At 43.8% G+C, this 23,922-nt stretch overlaps 1 protein-coding gene, 1 long non-coding RNA gene and 1 other non-coding gene across 3 annotated transcripts in view; 1 reads left to right on the forward strand and 2 right to left on the reverse strand.

Annotated features, from left to right (window-relative positions):
- Positions 1-10,128, reverse strand: part of map2k1 (mitogen-activated protein kinase kinase 1) — a 77,326-nt gene extending 67,198 nt beyond the window's left edge. Inside the window, exon 1 of the mRNA XM_064990206.1 lies at positions 9,750-10,128. Coding sequence (XP_064846278.1) covers positions 9,750-9,832 — 83 coding nt within the window. The 5' untranslated portion in view covers positions 9,833-10,128. The remainder of the gene's footprint in view (positions 1-9,749) is intronic.
- A 514-nt stretch (positions 10,129-10,642) lies between these two features.
- On the forward strand, positions 10,643-10,773 carry LOC135557006 (small Cajal body-specific RNA 14). The gene has a single exon (XR_010458133.1). It is a non-coding gene; the product is annotated as a small Cajal body-specific RNA 14 (non-coding RNA).
- A 7,910-nt stretch (positions 10,774-18,683) lies between these two features.
- On the reverse strand, positions 18,684-22,994 carry LOC135555178 (uncharacterized). Its single transcript, XR_010457851.1, has 3 exons — positions 22,906-22,994; positions 18,945-19,025; positions 18,684-18,843 (listed from the first exon to the last, which is right to left on the reverse strand). It is a non-coding gene; the product is annotated as an uncharacterized LOC135555178 (long non-coding RNA).
- Between the last annotated feature and the right edge of the window lie 928 nt (positions 22,995-23,922).

The following is a 23,922-nucleotide window of genomic DNA, read 5'->3' on the forward strand; positions in this document are numbered from 1 at the left end:
GGTTCCATGTTCCATGTTGTAACAACCCTACTGTGGTTCCATGTTCCATGTTGTAACAACCCTACTGTGGTTCCATGTTCATAACAACCCTACTGTGGTTCCATGTTCCATGTTGTAACAACCCTACTGTGGTTCCATGTTCATAACAACCCTACTGTGGTTCCATGTTCCATGTTGTAACAACCCTACTGTGTTTCCATGTTGTAACAACCCTACTGTGGTTCCATGTTCCATATTGTAACAACCCTACTGTGTTTCCATGTTGTAACAACCCTACTGTGGTTCCATGTTCCATATTGTAACAACCCTACTGTGGTTCCATGTTCATAACAACCCTACTGTGTTTCCATATTGTAACAACCCTACTGTGGTTCCATGTTCATAACAACCCTACTGTGGTTCCATGTTGTAACAACCCTACTGTGGTTCCATGTTGTAACAACCCTACTGTGGTTCCATGTTGTAACAACCCTACTGTGGTTCCATGTTGTAACAACCCTACTGTGGTTCCATGTTGTAACAACCCTACTGTGGTTCCATGTTGTAACAACCCTACTGTGGTTCCATATTCATAACAACCCTACTGTGGTTCCATATTCATAACAACCCTACTGTGCTTCCATGTTCATAACAACCCTACTGTGTTTCCATGTTGTAACAACCCTACTGTGGTTCCATGTTGTAACAACCCTACTGTGGTTCCATGTTCCATGTTGTAACAACCCTACTGTGGTTCCATGTTCATAACAACCCCACTGTGGTTCCATGTTGTAACAACCCTACTGTGTTTCCATATTCATAACAACCCTACTGTGGTTCCATGTTGTAACAACCCTACTGTGGTTCCATGTTGTAACAACCCTACTGTGGTTCCATGTTGTAACAACCCTACTGTGGTTCCATATTCATAACAACCCTACTGTGTTTCCATGTTGTAACAACCCTACTGTGTTTCCATGTTCATAAAAACTCTCGTCACTGACCCACAGCTAAAAGCAGCAACCCCAAGAGCCTCTTACTCCTTCATCTTTGGGGCGGCAGGGTAGCCTAGTGGTTAGAGCGTTGGACTAGTAACCGGAAGGTTGCAAGTTCAAACCCCCGAGCTGACAAGGTACAAATCTGTCGTTCTGCCCCTGAACAGGCAGTTAACCCACTGTTCCTAGGCCGTCATTGAAAATAAGAATTTGTTCTTAACTGATTTGCCTAGTAAAATAAAGGTTAAATAAATAACAACAAAAATCTATTTAGATGCTAAATCAGTTTCTCATCAGTGTGAAAGCTGCTCTTCTTTTCTGCGCTTGAATACAAATGTAGTCATAGTGTGATCATATTATTATGTTCTTTCATGTCTCCAGGACAGCTAATTAGTTATAGCACGACTCAGTAATTGGAGAGGTACTAGAATGAGATAGGCAGGAACACACACACACACACACACACACACACACACACAGGAACACACACACACACACACACACACACACACACACTGTTCAGCCTCGGGCTTCGCTCCTCATTCTCATTTAGAGAGGAGAAGACGGGAGATAAGAAGAGTGGAGAAGGGGGGGAGGAGATGAAATGGGAGGGGTAGGTGCTTCTACACCTGCATTGCTTGTGTTTGGGTTTTTAGGCAGGGTTTCTGTACAGCACTTTGAGATATCGGCTGATGTACGAAGGGCTATATAAATACATTTGATTTGATTTGGGTAGAGAGGGGAGGAGAAGAGGGGAAAGGAGAAGGGAGGAGAGGAAATGAGAAGAAGAAGGAGAAAAGAGAGGGGAGGGGAGGGGAGGGGAGAGGATGAGAGGAGAGGGAAGGAGAGGAGAGAGGAGATGGGAGGGGAGGAGAGGTGAAGGGCAGAGGATAGAAGAGGAGGGGAGAGGGGAGGGTAGGAGAGAGGATGAGAGGAGAGGGAAGGAGACGGGAGGGGAGGAGAGGTGAAGGGCAGAGGATAGAAGAGGAGGGGAGAGGGGAGGGTAGGAGAGAGGATAAGAGGAGAGGGAAGGAGAGGAGATGAGAGGGGAGGAGAGGTGAAGGGCAGAGGATAGAAGAGGAGGGGAGAGGGGAGGGTAGGAGAGAGGATGAGAGGAGAGGGAAGGAGACGGGAGGGGAGGAGAGGTGAAGGGCAGAGGATAGAAGAGGAGGGGAGAGGGGAGGGTAGGAGAGAGGATGAGAGGAGAGGGGAGGAGAGGTGAAGGGTAGAGGATAGAAGAGGAGGGGAGAGGAGAGGGTAGGAGAGAGGATGAGAGGAGAGGAAAGGAGAGGAGAGAGGAGATGGGAGGGGAGGAGATGTGAAGGGCAGAGGATAGAAGAGGAGGGGAGAGGGGAGGGTAGGAGAGAGGATGAGAGGAGAGGGAAGGAGACGGGAGGGGAGGAGAGGTGAAGGGCAGAGGATAGAAGAGGAGGGGAGAGGGTAGGAGAGAGGATGAGAGGAGAGGGGAGGAGAGGTGAAGGGCAGAGGATAGAAGAGGAGGGGAGAGGGGTGGGTAGGAGAGAGGATGCGAGGAGAGGGAAGGAGAGGAGAGAGGAGATGGGAGGGGAGGAGGGGTGAAGGGCAGAGGATAGAAGAGAAGGGGAGAGGAGGGTAGGAGAGAGGATGAGAGGAGAGGGAAGGAGAGAGGATGAGAGGAGAGGGAAGGAGAGAGGATGAGAGGAGATGGGAGGGGAGGAGGTGAAGGGCAGAGGATAGAAGAGGAGGGGAGAGGGGTGGGTAGGAGAGAGGATGAGAGGAGAGGGAAGGAGAGGAGAGAGGAGATGGGAGGGGAGGAGAAGTGAAGGGCAGAGGATAGAAGAGGAGGGGAGAGGGGAGGGTAGGAGAGAGGATGAGAGGAGAGAAGAGGAGATGGGAGGGAGGAGAGAGGATTAGAGGAGAGGGAAGGAGACAGGAGGGGAGGAGAGTTGAAGGGCAGAGGATAGAAGAGGAGGGGAGAGGGGAGGGTAGGAGAGAGGATGAGAGGAGAGGGAAGGAGACGGGAGGGGAGGAGAGTTGAAGGGCAGAGGATAGAAGAGGAGGGGAGGGTAGGAGAGAGGATGAGAGGAAAGGGAAGGAGAGGAGAGAGGAGATGGGAGGGGAGGAGAGTTGAAGGGCAGAGGATAGAAGAGGAGGGGAGAGGGGAGGGTAGGAGAGAGGATGAGAGGAGAGGGAAGGAGACGGGAGGGGAGGAGAGTTGAAGGGCAGAGGATAGAAGAGGAGGGGAGAGGGGAGGGTAGGAGAGATGATGAGAGGAGAGGGAAGGAGACGGGAGGGGAGGAGAGTTGAAGGGCAGAGGATAGAAGAGGAGGGGAGGGTAGGAGAGAGGATGAGAGGAGAGGGAAGGAGACGGGAGGGGAGGAGAGTTGAAGGGCAGAGGATAGAAGAGGAGGGGAGGGTAGGAGAGAGGATGAGAGGGAAAGGGAAGGAGAGGAGAGAGGAGGAGAGGTGAAGAGAGGAGACGGGAGGGAGGAGTGGAGCAGAGTAACACTTGACAAGGAGAGGCGTGGGAGAGTCAACAATAGCTGGAACACCGCAGCCCACACAGACTAAAGTGACGAGGGAACTTGAAGCAGGCAACATGACTCCACAACAAAGCCCAAGGACACGCAGTCAGCGGACTGTTCCAGAAGACGACAGCACACGTGCATGTCAAATAGCACTCTGTCTCAGAGTGACCTACGTAGCGAATAAGGTGCCATTTGGCATGTCCACATTATAGCCTTTCTGTGAAACTCACACATCACAGCTCCAACAGTACAGCTGCCTCGTCTAAAAGCTACTGAGCACAGTTGATGGTGCACATAGTGTATAAATGTAATGCATTCAAGCTGATACGCTACACAAAATATAATAATACACTACGTGGTCAAAAGTATGTGGACACCCCTTAAAATGAGTGGATTCGTACACACAGACAAACATTGGCAGTAGAATGACCTGACTGAAGAGCTCAGTGACTTTCAACGTGGCACCGTCACCTTTTCCAACAAGTCAGTTCATCAAATTTTTGCCCTGCTAGGTTCCGACCCGTCAGCACAAGTACTGATCGCCGGGAGTTTCATGAAATGGGCACACAAGCCTAATATCTCCATGCCAAGTGTCGGCTGAAGTGGTGCAAGGCTCACCGCCATTGGACTCTGGAGCAGTGGAAATGCGTTCTTTGGAGTGATGAATCACGCTTCAACATCTGGCAGTCCGAATCTGGATTTGGCTGATGCCAGTAGAACGCTACCTGTCCCAATGCATAGTGCCAACTGTAAAGTTTGGTGGATGATGAATAATTGTCTAGGGGCCATTAGTTCCAGTGAAGGGAAATGTTAACGCTTCAGCATACAGAGTCAAAGTCTACGCCCCTTCGTCCGTGATTGGTCAACTGTAGGGATGACGCGAGTTTCATCTTCTTGTTGATTCAGTGCCAAACTCAGGGGGAGAAAGATGGCGGAAGTGGATGCAGTTCCAATCAAGCAGCGCGTCGAACAAAAGTTAGTGAAGAGGAATGGTCTGAATGGACAACAGTAGAGGAATGGTCTGGATGGACAACAGTAGTAGCGAAAACTGGAACAAAAAAGGAAATGATCTAAAATTGGAGTTGAGGATGCGTTTGTTGAGTAAGGCGTTTGTTGGGATGCGTTTGTTGAGTAAGGCGTTTGTTGGGATGCGTTTGTTGAGTAAGGCGTTTGTTGGGTAAGGCGTTTGTTGGGATGCGTTTGTTGAGTAAGGCGTTTGTTGGGATGCGTTTGTTGAGTAAGGCGTTTGTTGGGATGCGTTTGTTGAGTAAGGCGTTTGTTGGGATGCGTTTGTTGAGTAAGGCGTTTGTTGGGATGCGTTTGTTGGGATGCGTTTGTTGAGTAAGGCGTTTGTTGGGATGCGTTTGTTGGGATGCGTTTGTTGAGTAAGGCGTTTGTTGGGATGCGTTTGTTGGGATGCGTTTGTTGAGTAAGGTGTTTGTTGGGATGCGTTTGTTGAGTAAGGCGTTTGTTGGGATGCGTTTGTTGAGTAAGGCGTTTGTTGGGATGCGTTTGTTGAGTAAGGCGTTTGTTGGGATGCGTTTGTTGAGTAAGGCGTTTGTTGGGATGCGTTTGTTGAGTAAGGCGTTTGTTGGGTAAGGCGTTTGTTGGGATGCGTTTGTTGAGTAAGGCGTTTGTTGGGATGCGTTTGTTGAGTAAGGCGTTTGTTGGGATGCGTTTGTTGAGTAAGGCGTTTGTTGGGATGCGTTTGTTGAGTAAGGCGTTTGTTGGGATGCGTTTGTTGGGATGCGTTTGTTGAGTAAGGCGTTTGTTGGGATGCGTTTGTTGGGATGCGTTTGTTGAGTAAGGCGTTTGTTGGGATGCGTTTGTTGGGATGCGTTTGTTGAGTAAGGTGTTTGTTGGGATGCGTTTGTTGAGTAAGGCGTTTGTTGGGATGCGTTTGTTGAGTAAGGCGTTTGTTGGGATGCGTTTGTTGAGTAAGGCGTTTGTTGGGATGCGTTTGTTGAGTAAGGCGTTTGTTGGGATGCGTTTGTTGAGTAAGGCGTTTGTTGGGATGCGTTTGTTGAGTAAGGCGTTTGTTGGGTAAGGCGTTTGTTGAGTAAGGCGTTTGTTGGAATGCGTTTGTTGAGTAAGGCGTTTGTTGGAATGCGTTTGTTGAGTAAGGCGTTTGTTGGGATGCGTTTGTTGGGATGCGTTTGTTGAGTAAGGCGTTTGTTGGGATGCGTTTGTTGAGTAAGGCGTTTGTTGGGATGCGTTTGTTGACGCGTATGTGGGAAACCCATTTGAGGTGTCGAGAATTGTGAAGTATGTACTTGGAAAAGTGGCGTCAGTCAGAGTGTACGGGAGTGGTCTTTATTTTGATTCATTGTATTTCTGAAGAACAGAGGAAAGATTGCAGTGAGCGTCAAAAGAAACCCGGACAACAGAAGTCTTGTGTTTTGAACTTCGGAGTAGAGACACCCGTCAAAGGAGTCATCTCAGGGGTGACGACAGATGTTCAGGTTGAATACCTGAATATCTTTCCTGGTGTGGTTGGTGCCCCGGCGTCTGACCCGCTGGGTGAATGGAGGACAAGAAGAATTTTTTTTCGATCCTGTTGTTTTCTGATAAAGAGTAGATACATAATCACGCTTCACATGCGTCTGTAAGACGCTGTAAGGGCTTTCGTCCCTAAACCTTTGCAGGTGTAAGGATTTAGCCATGATTCAGGTGTGTGCAGACGGACGGAGTAAATTGAAAAAAAAAACGGTATGTAGAACGACGACGGAGTTGATCATGATCCCAGAGTTCCTGGAGTGCCCTGTAAGGATGAAGGAGATTGAGGTGGGGGATCATGATCCCAGAGTGCCCTGTAAGGATGAAGGAAATTGACGTGGCAAAAAAGTTATGAGCAGTTAATTGAATCTTCTGTGAGGAGGTGATTCAAATAATTGAGAAAACAATTGATGCTAGTGAAGTCATGGTGGTGACTTGAGACACTACCATACTGATGGGAGATAAGATCTAAGATGAGCCCCCCCCATTTTGTTACATTCACCAGCAAGAAACCAAAAATAAATTTTTTGCTTAAACAGAAGTGGGAACTAACAAAGAGTCACGGACAACAACCAAAACATAACAGGTGGGGTTTTAGGAGGGGTTCTGAAAGACAAATATGGGGTTGTTGACTAGAAACAACTGGAACCTAAAAGTAGCCCAAGAAGATGCAAACAAAATTAAAACCCACACCAAACTTAACAAGACACAGAAAATCAGATAAAATTATATTTTTAAAATAAATCAAATGGAGAGCACCAACTAAAGGTGTTAACCCTCCACATCTCTCAAAACAACTGGAACGCTGGGCCAGCCGCTTTAAAAACACCTACTGACTAATGAGATGACAAGCCAGTACAGGTTGAACATACTGACTAACGAGATGACAAGCCAGTACAGGTGTAACACATACTGACTAACGAGATGACAAGCCAGTACAGGTGTAACATACTGACTAACGAGATGACAAGTCAGTACAGGTATAACATACTGACTAACGAGATGACAAGCCAGTACAGGTGTAACACATACTGACTAACGACATGACAAGCCAGTACAGGTGTAACACATACTGACTAACGAGATGACAAGCCAGTACAGGTGTAACACATACTGACTAACGAGATGACAAGCCAGTACAGGTGTAACACATATTGACTAACGAGATGACAAGTCAGTACAGGTGTAACACATACTGACTAACGAGATGACAAGCCAGTACAGGTGTAACACATACTGACTAACGAGATGACAAGCCAGTACAGGTGTAACACACTGACTAACGAGATGACAAGCCAGTACAGGTGTAACACACTGACTAACGAGATGACAAGCCAGCACAGGTGTAACACACTGACTAACGAGATGACAAGCCAGCACAGGTGTAACACACTGACTAACGAGATGACAAGCCAGTACAGGTGTAACACACTGACTAACGAGATGACAAGCCAGTACAGGTGTAACACACTGACTAACGAGATGACAAGCCAGTACAGGTGTAACACACTGACTAACGAGATGACAAGCCAGCACAGGTGTAACACACTGACTAACGAGATGACAAGCCAGCACAGGTGTAACACACTGACTAACGAGATGACAAGCCAGTACAGGTGTAACATAGTGACTAACGAGATGACAAGCCAGTACAGGTGTAACACATACTGACTAACGAGATGACAAGCCAGTACAGGTGTAACACACTGACTAACGAGATGACAAGCCAGTACAGGTGTAACATAGTGACTAACGAGATGACAAGCCAGTACAGGTGTAACACATACTGACTAACGAGATGACAAGCCAGTACAGGTGTAACATACTGACTAACGAGATGACAAGTCAGCACAGGTGTAACATACTGACTAACGAGATGACAAGCCAGTACAGGTGTAACACATACTGACTAACGAGATGACAAGTCAGCACAGGTGTAACATACTGACTAACGAGATGACAAGCCAGTACAGGTGTAACATACTGACTAAGGAGATGACAAGCCAGTACAGGTGTAACATACTGACTAAGGAGATGACAAGCCAGTACAGGTGTAACATACTGACTAACGAGATGACAAGCCAGTACAGGTGTAACACACTGACTAAGGAGATGACAAGCCAGTACAGGTGTAACATACTGACTAAGGAGATGACAAGCCAGTACAGGTGTAACACATACTGACTAACGAGATGACAAGCCAGTACAGGTGTAACATACTGACTAAGGAGATGACAAGCCAGTACAGGTGTAACACACTGACTAAGGAGATGACAAGCCAGTACAGGTGTAACATACTGACTAAGGAGATGACAAGCCAGTACAGGTGTAACATACTGACTAAGGAGATGACAAGCCAGTACAGGTGTAACACATACTGACTAAGGAGATGACAAGCCAGTACAGGTGTAACACACTGACTAAGGAGATGACAAGCCAGTACAGGTGTAACATACTGACTAAGGAGATGACAAGCCAGTACAGGTGTAACATACTGACTAAGGAGATGACAAGCCAGTACAGGTGTAACATACTGACTAAGGAGATGACAAGCCAGTACAGGTGTAACACATACTGACTAACGAGATGACAAGCCAGTACAGGTGTAACATACTGACTAAGGAGATGACAAGCCAGTACAGGTGTAACACACTGACTAACGAGATGACAAGCCAGTACAGGTGTAACACATACTGACTAAGGAGATGACAAGCCAGTACAGGTGTAACACATACTGACTAACGAGATGACAAGCCAGTACAGGTGTAACACACTGACTAACGAGATGACAAGCCAGTACAGGTGTAACACACTGACTAACGAGATGACAAGCCAGTACAGGTGTAACATACTGACTAACGAGATGACAAGCCAGTACAGGTGTAACATACTGACTAAGGAGATGACAAGCCAGTACAGGTGTAACACATACTGACTAACGAGATGACAAGCCAGTACAGGTGTAACATACTGACTAACGAGATGACAAGCCAGTACAGGTGTAACACATACTGACTAACGAGATGACAAGCCAGTACAGGTGTAACACATACTGACTAAGGAGATGACAAGCCAGTACAGGTGTAACACATACTGACTAACGAGATGACAAGCCAGTACAGGTGTAACACACTGACTAACGAGATGACAAGCCAGTACAGGTGTAACACATACTGACTAAGGAGATGACAAGCCAGTACAGGTGTAACACATACTGACTAACGAGATGACAAGCCAGTACAGGTGTAACACATACTGACTAACGAGATGACAAGTCAGTACAGGTGTAACACACTGACTAATGAGGTGACGCCTAAACGATGGGTCCTCACGTGCTAACGTCCAGCCTCGAAATCTAAGCGGAAAACCAAAGCCTGTAACATCTATGCTAAACACACCGAAGCAAACAAGCAAAGTCATATATCTCAATGTTTGGCTCTGAGTGCGCCACATCACATTGGAACATTAACTATCTTATATACTAATACCTGTAACATCTATGCTAAACACACCGAAGCAAACAAGCAAAGTCATATATCTCAATGTTTGGCTCTGAGTGCGCCACATCACATTGGAACATTAACTTATCTTATATACTAATAAGACTATAATTAAAACACAAAACTATGCCCATCTAAAACCAAGTTAAATAAAGTACAAATTGGACAAATTTAGGCTAAAGATTACTTCACTATTACGGGGACAGAAATGATTGACATCAATCATTGCCACCCACATCCAGATAGACCTGTCTCAAGACTGGGCTACTCACTCCGTGGCACCGGTGCCGTTGACAGTGTTTCCATCGAAAATAGGGTTGAGTTGGATCGGTTCAGGCTTTCTTCTCTTCTGCATCCTGTCTTCCACACTTCTTTTTAAACTTGTTTATAAAAACGATAAACCCGACCAGACAAAACAACCGGGGTGTTGTTCCGTTCTGGTGATTACTTTGCCGCCTGTCAAAAACAATCCAAATTCGGCGGGGGTTAAATTATTCACCCGAATGATAGGTGAATCAATTGAAAATATAGACTAATTCACGCGGATATTCTCTGACTTTGTGCAAAAATAATCAATTATAAGTGTACTGAACAGACTAGATGACAGTGAAAGATATAGACGATTATTTTATATTTTCTCTACTTGTTAATGAGAAGATGGCACTGGTGGGGAATGGTTTGTGAGATGTTACGTCACGCCAATATTTACACCGGTCTTCCGGGCAGCGTAGTGTGGAGAAGTGCGTCTCCTATTGGACCACAGTGGTATTACCATACTGTACACGAATAAACAGATGAAGAAGGATTTCTTTACAAGACTAACCCCATTCAAGCCAAGAAGCTAAATGTTTCCTAGTTGAAAATCTCGTTCGATTTTTTTTCTCCATAAATGTTAGAAGTGTGTAGGCCTATGCTTCGTGCTGAACAAACTAGCCTTGATTACGATAAGAGGCATGACTTTAATCTAATCCGTAATGACATAACATTCACTTAATTATTTTTTGTTGTTCATTTTTTTCAACCGAATATCTGACTTAGATGAGATGGGTATTTATTTCAACGGGGCAAAGACTTTTTTAATGTTTCTCGATGGACCAGTGGGTAAAACACTTCCCTTTGAACCAAAGGATTGTGGGTTCAAATCTCAACATGGCAAATTGCGATTGTGGTTGATCAGTTAAATATGCAGTACTGAATAAGTGTGCTGTTGTCCATGACGCCACAGAGAATGAAACTGGTGCTCACCGACAGGACCTAACAAGTTATTGGGATCCCTGTGCGATGGTTCCATACAAACGATTTTTTTTTTTTTGTGCGAAATAATCTCTCTCTCACACACAATTGTTCAGAAATAAAAGTTGATATTTGACTTTCATTACTACTGCAACTGTTGAAACGAATGTGTTGCTAGTTGATTGTGAACAAATGTGAGTGTGTGTTGGATACTTATCTACTGTACGCATTTGTTGAATCGTATGGCTGATATGTGGTAGATACAGTTGAAGTCTGAAGTTTACATACACTTAGGTTAGGAGTCATTAAAACTAGTTTACATACACTTAGGTTAGGAGTCATTAAAACTAGTTTACATACACTTAGGTTAGGAGTCATTAAAACTAGTTTACATACACTTAGGTTAGGAGTCATTAAAACTAGTTTACATACACTTAGGTTAGGAGTCATTAAAACTAGTTTACATACACTTAGGTTAGGAGTCATTAAAACTAGTTTACATACACTTAGGTTATGAGTCATTAAAACTAGTTTACATACACTTAGGTTAGGAGTCATTAAAACTAGTTTACATACACTTAGGTTAGGAGTCATTAAAACTAGTTTACATACACTTAGGTTGGAGTCATTAAAACTAGTTTACATACACTTAGGTTAGGAGTCATTAAAACTAGTTTACATACACTTAGGTTAGGAGTCATTAAAACTAGTTTACATACACTTAGGTTAGGAGTCATTAAAACTAGTTTACATACACTTAGGTTGGAGTCATTAAAACTAGTTTACATACACTTAGGTTAGGAGTCATTAAAACTAGTTTACATACACTTAGGTTGGAGTCATTAAAACTAGTTTACATACACTTAGGTTGGAGTCATTAAAACTAGTTTACATACACTTAGGTTAGGAGTCATTAAAACTAGTTTACATACACTTAGGTTAGGAGTCATTAAAACTAGTTTACATACACTTAGGTTAGGAGTCATTAAAACTAGTTTACATACACTTAGGTTAGGAGTCATTACAACTAGTTTACATACACTTAGGTTAGGAGTCATTAAAACTAGTTTACATACACTTAGGTTAGGAGTCATTAAAACTAGTTTACATACACTTAGGTTAGGAGTCATTAAAACTAGTTTTTCAACCACTCCACACATTTCTTGTTAACAAACTATAGTTTTGGCGAGTCGGTGAGGACATCTACTTTGTGCATGACACAAGTCATTTTTCCAACAATTGTTTACAGAAAGATTATTTAATTTATAATTCACTGTATCACAATTCCAGTGGGTCAGAAGTTTACATACACTAAGTTGACTGTGCCTTTAAACAGCTTGGAAAATTCCAGAAAATGATGTCATGGCTTTAGAAGCTTCTGATAGGCTAATTGACATAATTTGAGTCAATAGAAGGTGTACATGAGGATGTATTTCAAGGCCTACCTTTAAACTCAGTGCCTCTTTGCTTGACATCATGGGAAAATCAAAAGAAATCAGCCAAGACCTCTGGTCTGGTTCATCCTTGGGAGCAATTTTCAAACGCCTGAAGGTTACACGTTCATCTGTACAAACAATAGTACCAAGTATAAACACCATGGGACCACACAGCCGTCATACCGCTCAAGAAGGAGACGCGTTCTGTCTCCTAGAGATGAATGTACTTTGGTGCGAAAAGTGAAAATCAATCCCAGAACAACAGCAAAGGACCTTGTGAAGATGCTGGAGGAAACAGGTGCAAAAGTATCTATATCCACAGTAAAACGAGTCCTATATCGACATAACCTGAATGGCTGCTCAGCAAGGAAGAAGCCACTGCTCCAAAACCGCCATGAAAAAGCCAGACTATGGTTTGCTACTGCACATGGGGACAAAGATCGTACTTTTCAGAGAAACGTCCTCTGGTCTGATGAAACAAAAATAGAACCGTTTGGCCATAATGACCATCGTTATGTTTGGAGGACAAAGGGAGACGCTTTGCAACCTGAAGAACACCATCCCAACCGTGAAGCACAGGGGGGGCAGCATCATATTATGGGGGTGCTTTGCTACAGGAGGGACTGGTGCGCTTCACAAAATAGATGGCATCATGAGGCAGGAAAATTATGTGGATATATTGAACATCTCAAGACGTTAGTCATGTTAAAGCCTTCTTTTCTTCTACACTCTCACCACTTTTTTCTTTAAAAAAAATACATGTTTAAACTTGGACAGAACTGCATGTCTCAATACCTACACACTGTTTCAGTTTCTTCTGTCATATCGTGGTTCAATTTGGTAAAATTGCCATGAGCACAACTATAGCATCGGAATCTGAGGAGGCATTTGATATCACTTGATATCACTCACACTTCTCTTCTGGGTCACTGCAGCAGAAACATATAAGAGCCCATTACTGTCATTAAAGCTGTTGTTCCAAGCAATTTGCTTTTCTCCAGTTCTCTGTTGTGTCAGAGACAGAGTTGGTTGCACGAGTACAACGGCAACGCTTTCAGATTCTATCCAATTTAGGTAACTCGGTCACAGAAAGGGAAGTACGCAATAACTTAGAAACATACAAATATGATTATAGCATCTCTTCTGATAGAGAGCAGAGTGTTAATCTAGTTTATTGCTGTTCTATTCTATTATTTTCTATTCTACTCTATTACATTCTATTCTATTATTTTATATTCTACTCTATTACTTTCTATTCTATTGTGTTCTGTTCTATTATTTTCTATTCTACTCTATTACATTCTATTCTATTGTGTTCTGTTCTATTCTATTACTTTATATTCTACTCTATTACATTATATTCTATTGTGTTCTGTTCTATTCTATTACTTTCTATTCTATTCTATTGTGTTCTGTTCTATTCTATTATTTTCTATTCTATCTCAACATATTGACTACTGCCTATTGATCAGTTGTTTGTCAAACATAATACAATAATACTGCTATTTGGCATCTTCACAAGATCACGTTAAAGACCTGCTTTGGCGACTAAGAAAGTATTTTTTTTAAACCTCCTGCTTTGGGCTGGATGTTTCAATGTGTCCTTCCTCTGTGTCCGTTATGGCTGACGACCACTGTACCACTACAGACATCAGGTTTATGATGTCATTCTGGCTGTTTTGTTTGTCTGCGTCCTAAATTGCACCCTTTTCCCAATTTAGTGTACAACTTTTGTAGAATAGTGAACCGAGTATACCAAACATTAGGAACACCTTCCTAATATTGAGTTGCACCCCCCTTTTCCCCTCAGAACAAACCTCAATTCATCTTGCCAGGACATGGACTCTACAAGTTGTCGAAAGCGTTCTACAGGGATACTGGCCCATGTTGACCCCAATGCTTCCCACAGTTGTGTCAAGTGGACAGGATGTCCTTTGCTTGGTGGACCATTCTTGATACACCCAGGAAACTGTTGAGAGTGAACAACCCAGCAACGTCGCAGCTCTTGTCACAAACCGGTTCGCCTCGCACCTACTACCATACACCCTGTTCAAAAGCACGTACATTTTTTGTTGTCTTGCCCATTCCCTCTGTGAATGTCAGACATACACAATCCATGTCTCAATTGTCTCAAGACTTAAAAAAAAAAATCCATCTATGACCTTTTAATGCAGTGGGCTAAATCAGTCACACTGTGTTTATTTATTTAGTCTTAAACAAGTCTACTTTGAAACTGAAGTATCCACCTCACACACTATGGGCTGAAACAAAAGAAGACACTTGTCGGATAGAGTTTAAAAATATAAAATGTTGATCCCAATATTACACCTTATAGACATCACAGAAGACTGAAACGCAACAAAACTGTTTGACCTAGAAACACTGTTTTTCGTCATTTAAAAAAAATAAATTATAATCTTATTAATATTAGTAACGTTCCATCCATGAGGGCAAAGACGTTTGGTCATTGTCTGCGGGGAAGGATTATCCTGGCTCCTTCCCCTTCATCTACATCCGATTGAAGTGGACTTAACAACCTCTCCGTTCTCAAAAGTGGACTTAACAACATCCATAAGGGATCACAGCTTTCACCTGGATTGACCTGGTCAGTCTGTGTCATGGAAAGAGCAGGTGTTCTTAATGTTTTGTACACTCAGTGTTTAGCCCTTATAGTTCTCAAACCTCTCCTTAAGGACCCCCCTCTCCTTAAGGACCCCCCCCCCCCCCCCCAGATGTTTCACAATGTTGTTGTAGCATCCCTGAGCTAGCTAACCTGATTACAGACAAAAACAATACTCCTCAGTTTCATCATGTCTGGGTGTCAACCAATCAGAATAAGTCTGTCTGGTCTCAGACGGTCCCGCAGGTGAAGAAGCCGGATGTGGAGGTCCTGGGTTGTCGTGGTTACACGTGGTCTGATGTGGAGGTCCTGGGTTGTCGTGGTTACACGTGGTCTGATGTGGAGGTCCTGGGTTGTCGTGGTTACACGTGGTCTGATGTGGAGGTCCTGGGTTGTCGTGGTTACACGTGGTCTGATGTGGAGGTCCTGGGTTGTCGTGGTTCCACGTGGTCTGATGTGGAGGTTCTGGGTTGTCGTGGTTCCACGTGGTCTGATGTGGAGGTCCTGGGTTGGCGTGGTTACACGTGGTCTGATGTGGAGGTCCTGGGTTGTCGTGGTTACACGTGGTCTGATGTGGAGGTCCTGGGTTGTCGTGGTTACACGTGGTCTGATGTGGAGGTCCTGGGTTGGCGTGGTTACACGTGGTCTGCGGTTGTGTGGCCGATTTGACGCACTGCCAAATTCTCTAAAACGACGTTGGAGGTGGCTTATGGTAGAGAAATGAACATTAAATTATCTGACAACAGCTCTGGTGGACATTCCTGCAGTCAGCATGCAAATTGCACACTCTCAAAACTTGAGACATCTGTGACATTGTGTTGTGTGACAAAACGGCACAAGGTGTCTTTTAATGTCCCCAGCACAAGGTGCTCCTGTGTAATGATCATCCTGTTCAATCAGCTTCTTGATATGCCACACCTGTAAGGTGGATGGATTATCTTGGCAAAAATAGAAATGCTCATTAACAGGGATGTAAAACAAACAATTGTGCACAACATTTTTTGAGAAATACACTTTTTTGTGCGTATGGAAAATGTCTGGGATCTTTTATTTCAGCTCATGAAACATGTGACCAACACTTTACCTGTTGCATTTAGATTGTTGTTCAATAGAAATGGTGTCATATTTACTTTTTTAAGACGAAATGTAGCGAAACCCTGAACCTTGTGAGGGTTAAGGGACCGTCTTAAAATTGCAACGCCTACTATTGCATGTTTAAGGTGAGCTGCATGTGTTTCTCATGGTGCTCATTAAGAGTTGTCTTTGGGGGTGTGGTTTAACGTGGGTGTGTCTTTGCCATTCAAATCAGAACAAACAAACACGGGCAGTGGTGAGAAACTTAGTGACAGAAAGGTAAGCTAATATAACTTTGCTATGGAGAATTTTTAAATATGAGGATTTCTCCCATCCTGACTGACTTGCCATCTCAAGATGATCTGCTATTTCAGTTTTATGTCTAGGCTAAAGCCTGTGCTGACCTTGTGTTTAGCCAACCTGACAACAGCGAGCTAGCTAGCATAGTTTTGGAATAGGCTAGCCAGCTGTAGGTATCTAGCGAGCTGATATTTCTCTGACAGATCACAGTTATGCCAAAATAACTTAACACTAGGAAGGTGTTCTTAATGTTTGGTATACTCAGTGTAATACTGTAGATGTTCTGCTAATATAACAAATATTACACTTGTCTTTCTTCACAGCAGATACAGTTACTATTAGCATTTTTTTCTTTACCTTTATTTAACTAGGCAAGTCAGTTAAGAACAAATTCTTATTTTCAATGACGGCCTAGGAACAGTGGGTTAACTGCCTGTTCAGGGGCAGAACGACTGATTTGTACCTTGTCAGCTCGGGGATTTGATCTTGCAACCTTCCGGTTACTAGTCCAACGCTCTAACCGCTAGGCTACCTGCCACCTCTACACTCTAACCGCTAGGCTACGTTGGCACCTAGTCAGGGGACTCAGTCTGTATCAACCTGTCTGTTGGTCAGTCAGGGACTCCATCTGTATCAACCTGTCTGTTGGTCAGTCAGGGACTCCGTCTGTCTCAACCTGTCTGTTGGTCAGGGGACTCAGTCTGTCTCAACCTGTCTGTTGGTCAGGGACTCAGTCTGTCTCAACCTGTCTGTTGGTCAGTCAGGGGACTCCGTCTGTCTCAACCTGTCTGTTGGTCAGTCAGGGGACTCAGTCTGTCTCAACCTGTCTGTTGGTCAGGGGACTCCGTCTGTCTCAACCTGTCTGTTGGTCAGTCAGGGGACTCAGTCTGTCTCAACCTGTCTGTTGGTCAGGGACTCAGTCTGTATCAACCTGTCTGTTGGTCAGGGGACTCAGTCTGTATCAACCTGTCTGTTGGTCAGTCAGGGGACTCAGTCTGTCTCAACCTGTCTGTTGGTCAGGGACTCAGTCTGTCTCAACCTGTCTGACTCCATCTGTATCAACCTGTCTGTTGGTCAGTCAGGGACTCCGTCTGTCTCAAACTGTCTGTTGGTCAGGGACTCCGTCTGTCTCAACCTGTCTGTTGGTCAGTCAGGGGACTCCGTCTGTCTCAACCTGTCTGTTGGTCAGTCAGGGACTCCTTTACACTAGGAAGGTGTTCTTAATGTTTGGTATAAGTGTAATACTGATGTTCTGCTAATATAACAAATATTACACTTGTCTTTCTTCACAGCAGATAGTTACTATTAGCATTTTTTCTTTACCTTTATTTAACTAGGCAAGTCAGTTAAGAACAAATTCTTATTTTCAATGACGGCCTAGGAACAGTGGGTTAAGTGCCTGTTCAGGGGCAGAACGACAGATTTGTACCTTGTCAGCTTGGGGATTTGATCTTGCAACCTTCCGGTTACCTAGTCCAATGCTCTAACCGCTAGGCTACCTGCCACCTCTACACTCTAACCGCTAGACTACCTGCCAGCTCTACACTCTAACCACTAGGCTACCTGCTACCTCTACACTCTAACCACTAGGCTACCTGCCACCTCTACACTCTAACCACTAGACTACCTGCCACCTCTACACTCTAACCACTAGACTACCTGCCACCTCTACACTCTAACCGCTAGACTACCTGCCAGCTCTACACTCTAACCGCTAGACTACCTGCCAGCTCTACACTCTAACCACTAGACTACCTGCCTCCTCTACACTCTAACCACTAGGCTACCTGCCACCTATACACTCTAACCACTAGGCTACCTGCCACCTCTACACTCTAACCACTAGACTACCTGCCTCATCTACACTCTAACCACTAGGCTACCTGCTACCTCTACACTCTAACCACTAGGCTACCTGCTACCTCTACACTCTAACCACTAGGCTAACCTGCCACCTCTACACTCTAACAACTAGACTACCTGCCACCTCTACACTCTAACCACTAGACTACCTGCCACCTCTACACTCTAACCACTAGACTACGTTGGCACCTAGTCAGAGGACTCCGTCTGTATCAACCTGTCTGTTGGTCAGTCAGGGGACTCCGTCTGTCTGTCTCAACCTGTCTGTTGGTCAGTCAGGGGACTCAGTCTGTCTCAACCTGTCTGTTGGTCAGTCAGGGGACTCCGTCTGTCTCAACCTGTCTGTTGGTCAGTCAGGGGACTCCGTCTGTATCAACCTGTCTGTTGGTCAGTCAGGGGACTCCGTCTGTATCAACCTGTCTGTTGGTCAGGGACTCAGTCTGTCTCAACCTGTCTGTTGGTCAGTCAGGGGACTCAGTCTGTATCAACCTGTCTGTTGACTCCGTCTGTCTCAACCTGTCTGTTGGTCAGTCAGGGGACTCAGTCTGTCTCAACCTGTCTGTTGGTCAGACAGGGGACTCAGTCTGTATCAACCTGTCTGTTGGTCAGTCAGGGGACTCCATCTGTATCAACCTGTCTGTTGGTCAGTCAGGGGACTCAGTCTGTATCAACCTGTCTGTTGGTCAGGGACTCAGTCTGTCTCAACCTGTCTGTTGGTCAGTCAGGGGACTCAGTCTGTATCAACCTGTCTGTTGGTCAGTCAGGGGACTCTGTCTGTCTCAACCTGTCTGTTGGTCAGTCAGGGGACTCCATGACAAACTCATCTGTCCCGTCCTCCATCTGTAGAAAACACAGCACTGATTACATTATCGATGGTTGTGAGGTGAATTCCAGGACAAGTGATAGTATTTTGACCTCTGACCAGATCAGATGTGACCAACCTGAAATGTGTCTGTTGCCTTGCCAACGTCTGCCTCAGCCTTCTAAACCTGATATGGTTGGAGGGGTTCCCAACGACACTGCTGAACAACAAACACACCAGGTTTTTGTAACTGAAATGGAAAATATATATATATATCCACTCAATAAACATAGAGAGATAAAAAAAAAAAATAACTTCCCTCTAGTTTGGAAGTAATTCTACTAAACAGAGTGACTAAGGACAGACTAGATTCATGTCAGTAGCGCTGACCCTGTTACTATGCAACCAGCTGTGTACTGTTAAGTTGCTGAATGCTCGCTGACACATATTTGTAGCCTGTTTAGATAAAGACGACAGGTACTCAGGCTAGACAAGTACCACCCTTCATGTATTTTTGCTGTAGAAAATACACTAATATATATATATTTATTTATTTTTAGGAGAACATGTATGTTGTTTTAGCACTAGTAGCAGACGAAGCCTGGTAGCTAGTGCCAACTAATCTAGCCGTTGATCATGACTCCCATTACAGTATAGGGCCTGAGTTATATCGAGAGCAAGAGATAACCCAAACAACCTGTCTGTTCTCATAAAAAGTAGCTACTTAACTTGGAAATGCGGGTTAGTTATCAATTATTTTTTAAATTGTATTTATTTTGTATTTCCCCTTTATTTAACCAGGTAGGCAAGTTGAGAACAAATTCTCATTTACAACTGCAACCTGGCCAAGGATAAAGCAAAGCAGTGTGATGCAGACAGAGTTACACATGGAGAAAACAATAAACAAGTCAATGACACAGTAGCGAAAAAGAAAGTCTATATAGAGTGTGTGCAAAAGGCATGAGGAGGGAGGCAATAAATAGGCCATAGCAGCAAATAATTACAATTTAGCAGATTAACACTGGAGTGATAAATGAGCAGATGATGAAAGTAGAGATACTGGTGTACGAAAGAGCAGAAAAGTAAATAAAATAAAAACAGTATGGGGATGAGGTAGGTGAAAATGGGTGGGCTATTAACAGATGGACTATGTACAGCTGCAGCGATCGGTTAGCTGCTCAGATAGTTGATGTTTGAAGTTGGTGAGGGAGATAAGTCTCCAACTTCAGGGATTTTTGCAATTCGTTCCAGTCACAGGCAGCAGAGAACTGGAAGGAAAGGCGGCCAAATGAGGTGTTGGCTTTAGGGATGATCAGTGAGATACACCTGCTGGAGCGCGTGCTACGGTTGGGTGTTGCCATCGTGACCAGTGAACTGAGATAAGGCGGAGCTTTACCTAGCATGGACTTAAGAGAGATGACGTGCATAATCCTAAAAGAGAGATGACGTGCATAATCCTAAAAGAGAGATGACGTGCATAAACCTAAAAGAGATATGACGTGCATAATCCTAAAAGAGAGATGACGTGCATAATCCTAAAAGAGATATGACGTGCATAATCCTAAAAGAGATATGACGTGCATAATCCTAAAAGAGATATGACGTGCATAATCCTAAAAGAGAGATGACGTGCATAATCCTAAAAGAGAGATGACGTGCATAATCCTAGGAGAGATGACGTGCATAAACCTAGGAGATATGACGTGCATAATCCTAAAAGAGAGATGACGTGCATAATCCTAAAAGAGAGATGACGTGCATAAACCTAGGAGATATGACGTTCATAATCCTAGGAGACATGACGTGCATAATCCTAAAAGAGATATGACGTGCATAATCCTAAAAGAGATATGACGTGCTATTGTAAAGTGGCTGTTCCACTGATGTCAGAAGGTGAATTCACCAATTTGTAAGTCGCTCTGGATAAGAGCGTCTGCTAAATGACTTAAATGTAAATGTAAATGACTTGTAGATGACCTGGAGCCAGTGGGTCTGGCGATGAATATGTAGCGAGGGCCAGCCGACTAGAGCATACAAGTCGCAGTGGTGGGTGGTATAAGGTGCTTTAGTGACCAAACGGATAGCACTGTGATAAACTGCATCCAGTTTGCTGAGAAGAGTGTTGGAAGCTATTTTGTAGATGACATCGCCGAAGTCGAGGATCGGTAGGAGAGTCAGTTTTACTAGGGTAAGTTTGGCAGCGTGAGTGAAGGAGGCTTTGTTGCGAAATAGAAAGCCGATTCTAGATTTGATTGGAGATGTTTAATATGAGTCTGGAATATCTTTGTCTTGAGTTTAAATGAATTGGCTAGCTAGCAAGCTCGCTAACATTAGCTAGCAGAGATCTTGTCAGGTTGGCCTGATTTGAGATGAAATATTATCGATTAGCAAAGTAGCTAACGTTACATCCTATCATTAGCCATGCAAATCTTCCTCTATAACATCACATTACACATTAGGGAAAGGCTAGTTATATTGTAGGAGAGTTAAAATTGTTATTATTCCATCAAACTTTAAATTATTAGAATAAATGAATTATATAAAGAATAGTACACAATGCAGAACAGAATATCCCAGTTTTAAGGGTCATTGGCCCCTGAACAGGTTCAGACAGGAGGGGGGAGTCAGATCGCTGTGATCTCCAGTCCAAAATTAAATCTAGAATCGGCTTCCAATATCGCAACAAAGCATCCTTCACTCATGCTGCCAAACATACCCTCGTAAAACTGACCATCCTACCGATCCTCGACTTCGGCGATGTCATTTACAAAATAGCCTCCAACACTCTACTCAACAAACTGGATGCAGTCTATCACAGTGCCATCCGTTTTGTCACCAAAGCCCCATACACTACCCACCATAGTGACCTGTACGCTCTCGTTGGTTGGCCCTCGCTTCATATTCGTCGCCAAACCCACTGGGTCCAGGTTATCTACAAGTCTCTGCTAGGTAAAGCCCCACCTTATCTCAGCTCACTGGTCACCATAGCATCACCCACCCGTAGCACGTGCTCCAGCAGGTATATCTCACTGGTCACCCCCAAAGTTAATTCCTCCTTTGGTTGCCTTTCCTTCCAGTTCTCTGCTGCCAATGACTGGAACGAATTGCAAAAATCTCTGAAGCTGGAGACTCACATCTCTCTCACTAACTTTAAGCACCAGCTGTCAGAGCAGTTTACAGATCACTGCACCTGTACTTAACCCATCTGTAAACAGCCCATCTGTCTACCTACCTCATCCCCATATTGTTATTTATTTATTTTGCTCCTTTGCACCCCAGTATCTCTACCTGCACATTCATCTTCTGCCGATCCACCATTCCAGTGTTTAATTGCTATATTGTAAATACTTCGCCACCATGGCCTATTTATTTCCTTAACTCTCTTATCTCACCTCATTTGCACTCACTGTATATAGACGTTTCTACTGTATTATTGACTGTTTGTTTGTTCCATGTGTAACTCTGTATCGTTGTATGTGTCAAACTGCTTTGCTTTATCTTGGCCAGGTCGCAGTTGTAAATGAGAACTTGTTCTCAACTAGCCTACATGGTTAAATAAAAAATAAACAAATCGCCAGGAACTTATAGTTTCTATTTTCAATTGTGGCACTACTACTGTTGCCTGTTGATATTAACTAGGCAGCTATAGTAGCTGAAATGATATTAACATTATTTTATCCGGGTGCTTGCGTCACCTACTAACACTTTGGTACAAGCCGTCGCTCCGCTTCTCATCAGTCTGAGAAAAACGCTTTGGAGAGAAAGGTATTTTGTCGCAGACTAGAAGTCCATAACGTTAAATAAAACATCCGAAGGTTAATGCTATAGATATTGTTATAAGGGAGTGTGAGACTATCGAAACATGTAACTTTCAGAGTTGTATCGTTGTCATTGATAATTTTTTTTAACAAATGCTAGCGTTGCATTATGGGAGAAGTAGTTTTAGCCCTCTTAAGGTCGAAACGGGATAAATGCACATTTCATGTTATAGCTTGTTTATATTAGTGTTTTTATGTACACGTGTTGTTGTATTTTAATACTGTCAACGCTGAAAGCACCAAGACATGTATTGGAGACGTGAGACAGGATATGCGTTTTACCTTTCTTCACGCTCCTCTATAGAACAACTTGTCAGATGGTGCATTGGAGACTGACGATCTTCCGGTCTTCTCTTTTCATAATATAATTGCAGATCTACATAAAAGCTCAAAGTCAGCCGTGGCGTTGCTCTTCATTTCTTGGTTCGTCTGTGGTACATTTAAAGATCACTGTAGCTAGCTAGCTCACACCAGTCACAGCCATCAATGTTTGTTCCTTGCGGTCTTGCACAATATTGTTGAATGTATTAAAGTTTGCATCAACTTCATGGAAGCCCAATTTTCACTCCTATGCCTAGCAAGTGTGCGTGCATTGCAGACTTGACATCATGTCCACAACGCATGTCAGCTTGTGGCAGGACCACGGACTTGTTTGTTGTCTCTGGACAATCAGACATCATTGGTAAAAGCGAGTAATTTATTTTCCAATTTGTAAGTCGCTCTGGATAAGAGCGTCTGCTAAATGACGTAAATGTACCAAACCCTACATACCTGTTGTGACGCACTCACTTGCGAATCTCGTTTTGGACGAGACTGATTTTATGACCAAAATGATCCTATTCATTATCCAATGTTGTCACTAGAATGAATGTTTCTGACGGTTCTCATATCGATGCTATATAGTCCTTTATAACCAGAGAAGGTTCTAGGGGGCAGTTCCCTTTTAATAATGAAAAAACGTCAATTGCTTGTCAACCAAAGAGAGAAACCGTCTGTGGTTTTCAGAACGTTCAAATGGCCTCTCCCCAGGGTGGATGTGCTTGTGTTTGGTCAGATCTCCAGACTGAGTGAAACTTTTAACACATCAAGATCTCAAAGGGGAGGGATCCCCTCTGGGCCCCGAAGGACGGGAAGATGATCCATTCAGAAGAGCAGGATGAGGTGAGCTTGATAAAGACTCACCCCGCTCCTGTACAAGGGACTGAAGACAGCCTTTTAACAAAGTGGCTTTTTAACATGTTTTTCATGTCTTAAAAATGTTTTACCTTTGTTAGATCATTAGTACACATTTTAAATGGC

This window comes from Oncorhynchus masou, chromosome 15 (assembly GCF_036934945.1).
Source record: "Oncorhynchus masou masou isolate Uvic2021 chromosome 15, UVic_Omas_1.1, whole genome shotgun sequence".
NCBI classification, from domain to species: domain Eukaryota; kingdom Metazoa; phylum Chordata; class Actinopteri; order Salmoniformes; family Salmonidae; genus Oncorhynchus; species Oncorhynchus masou.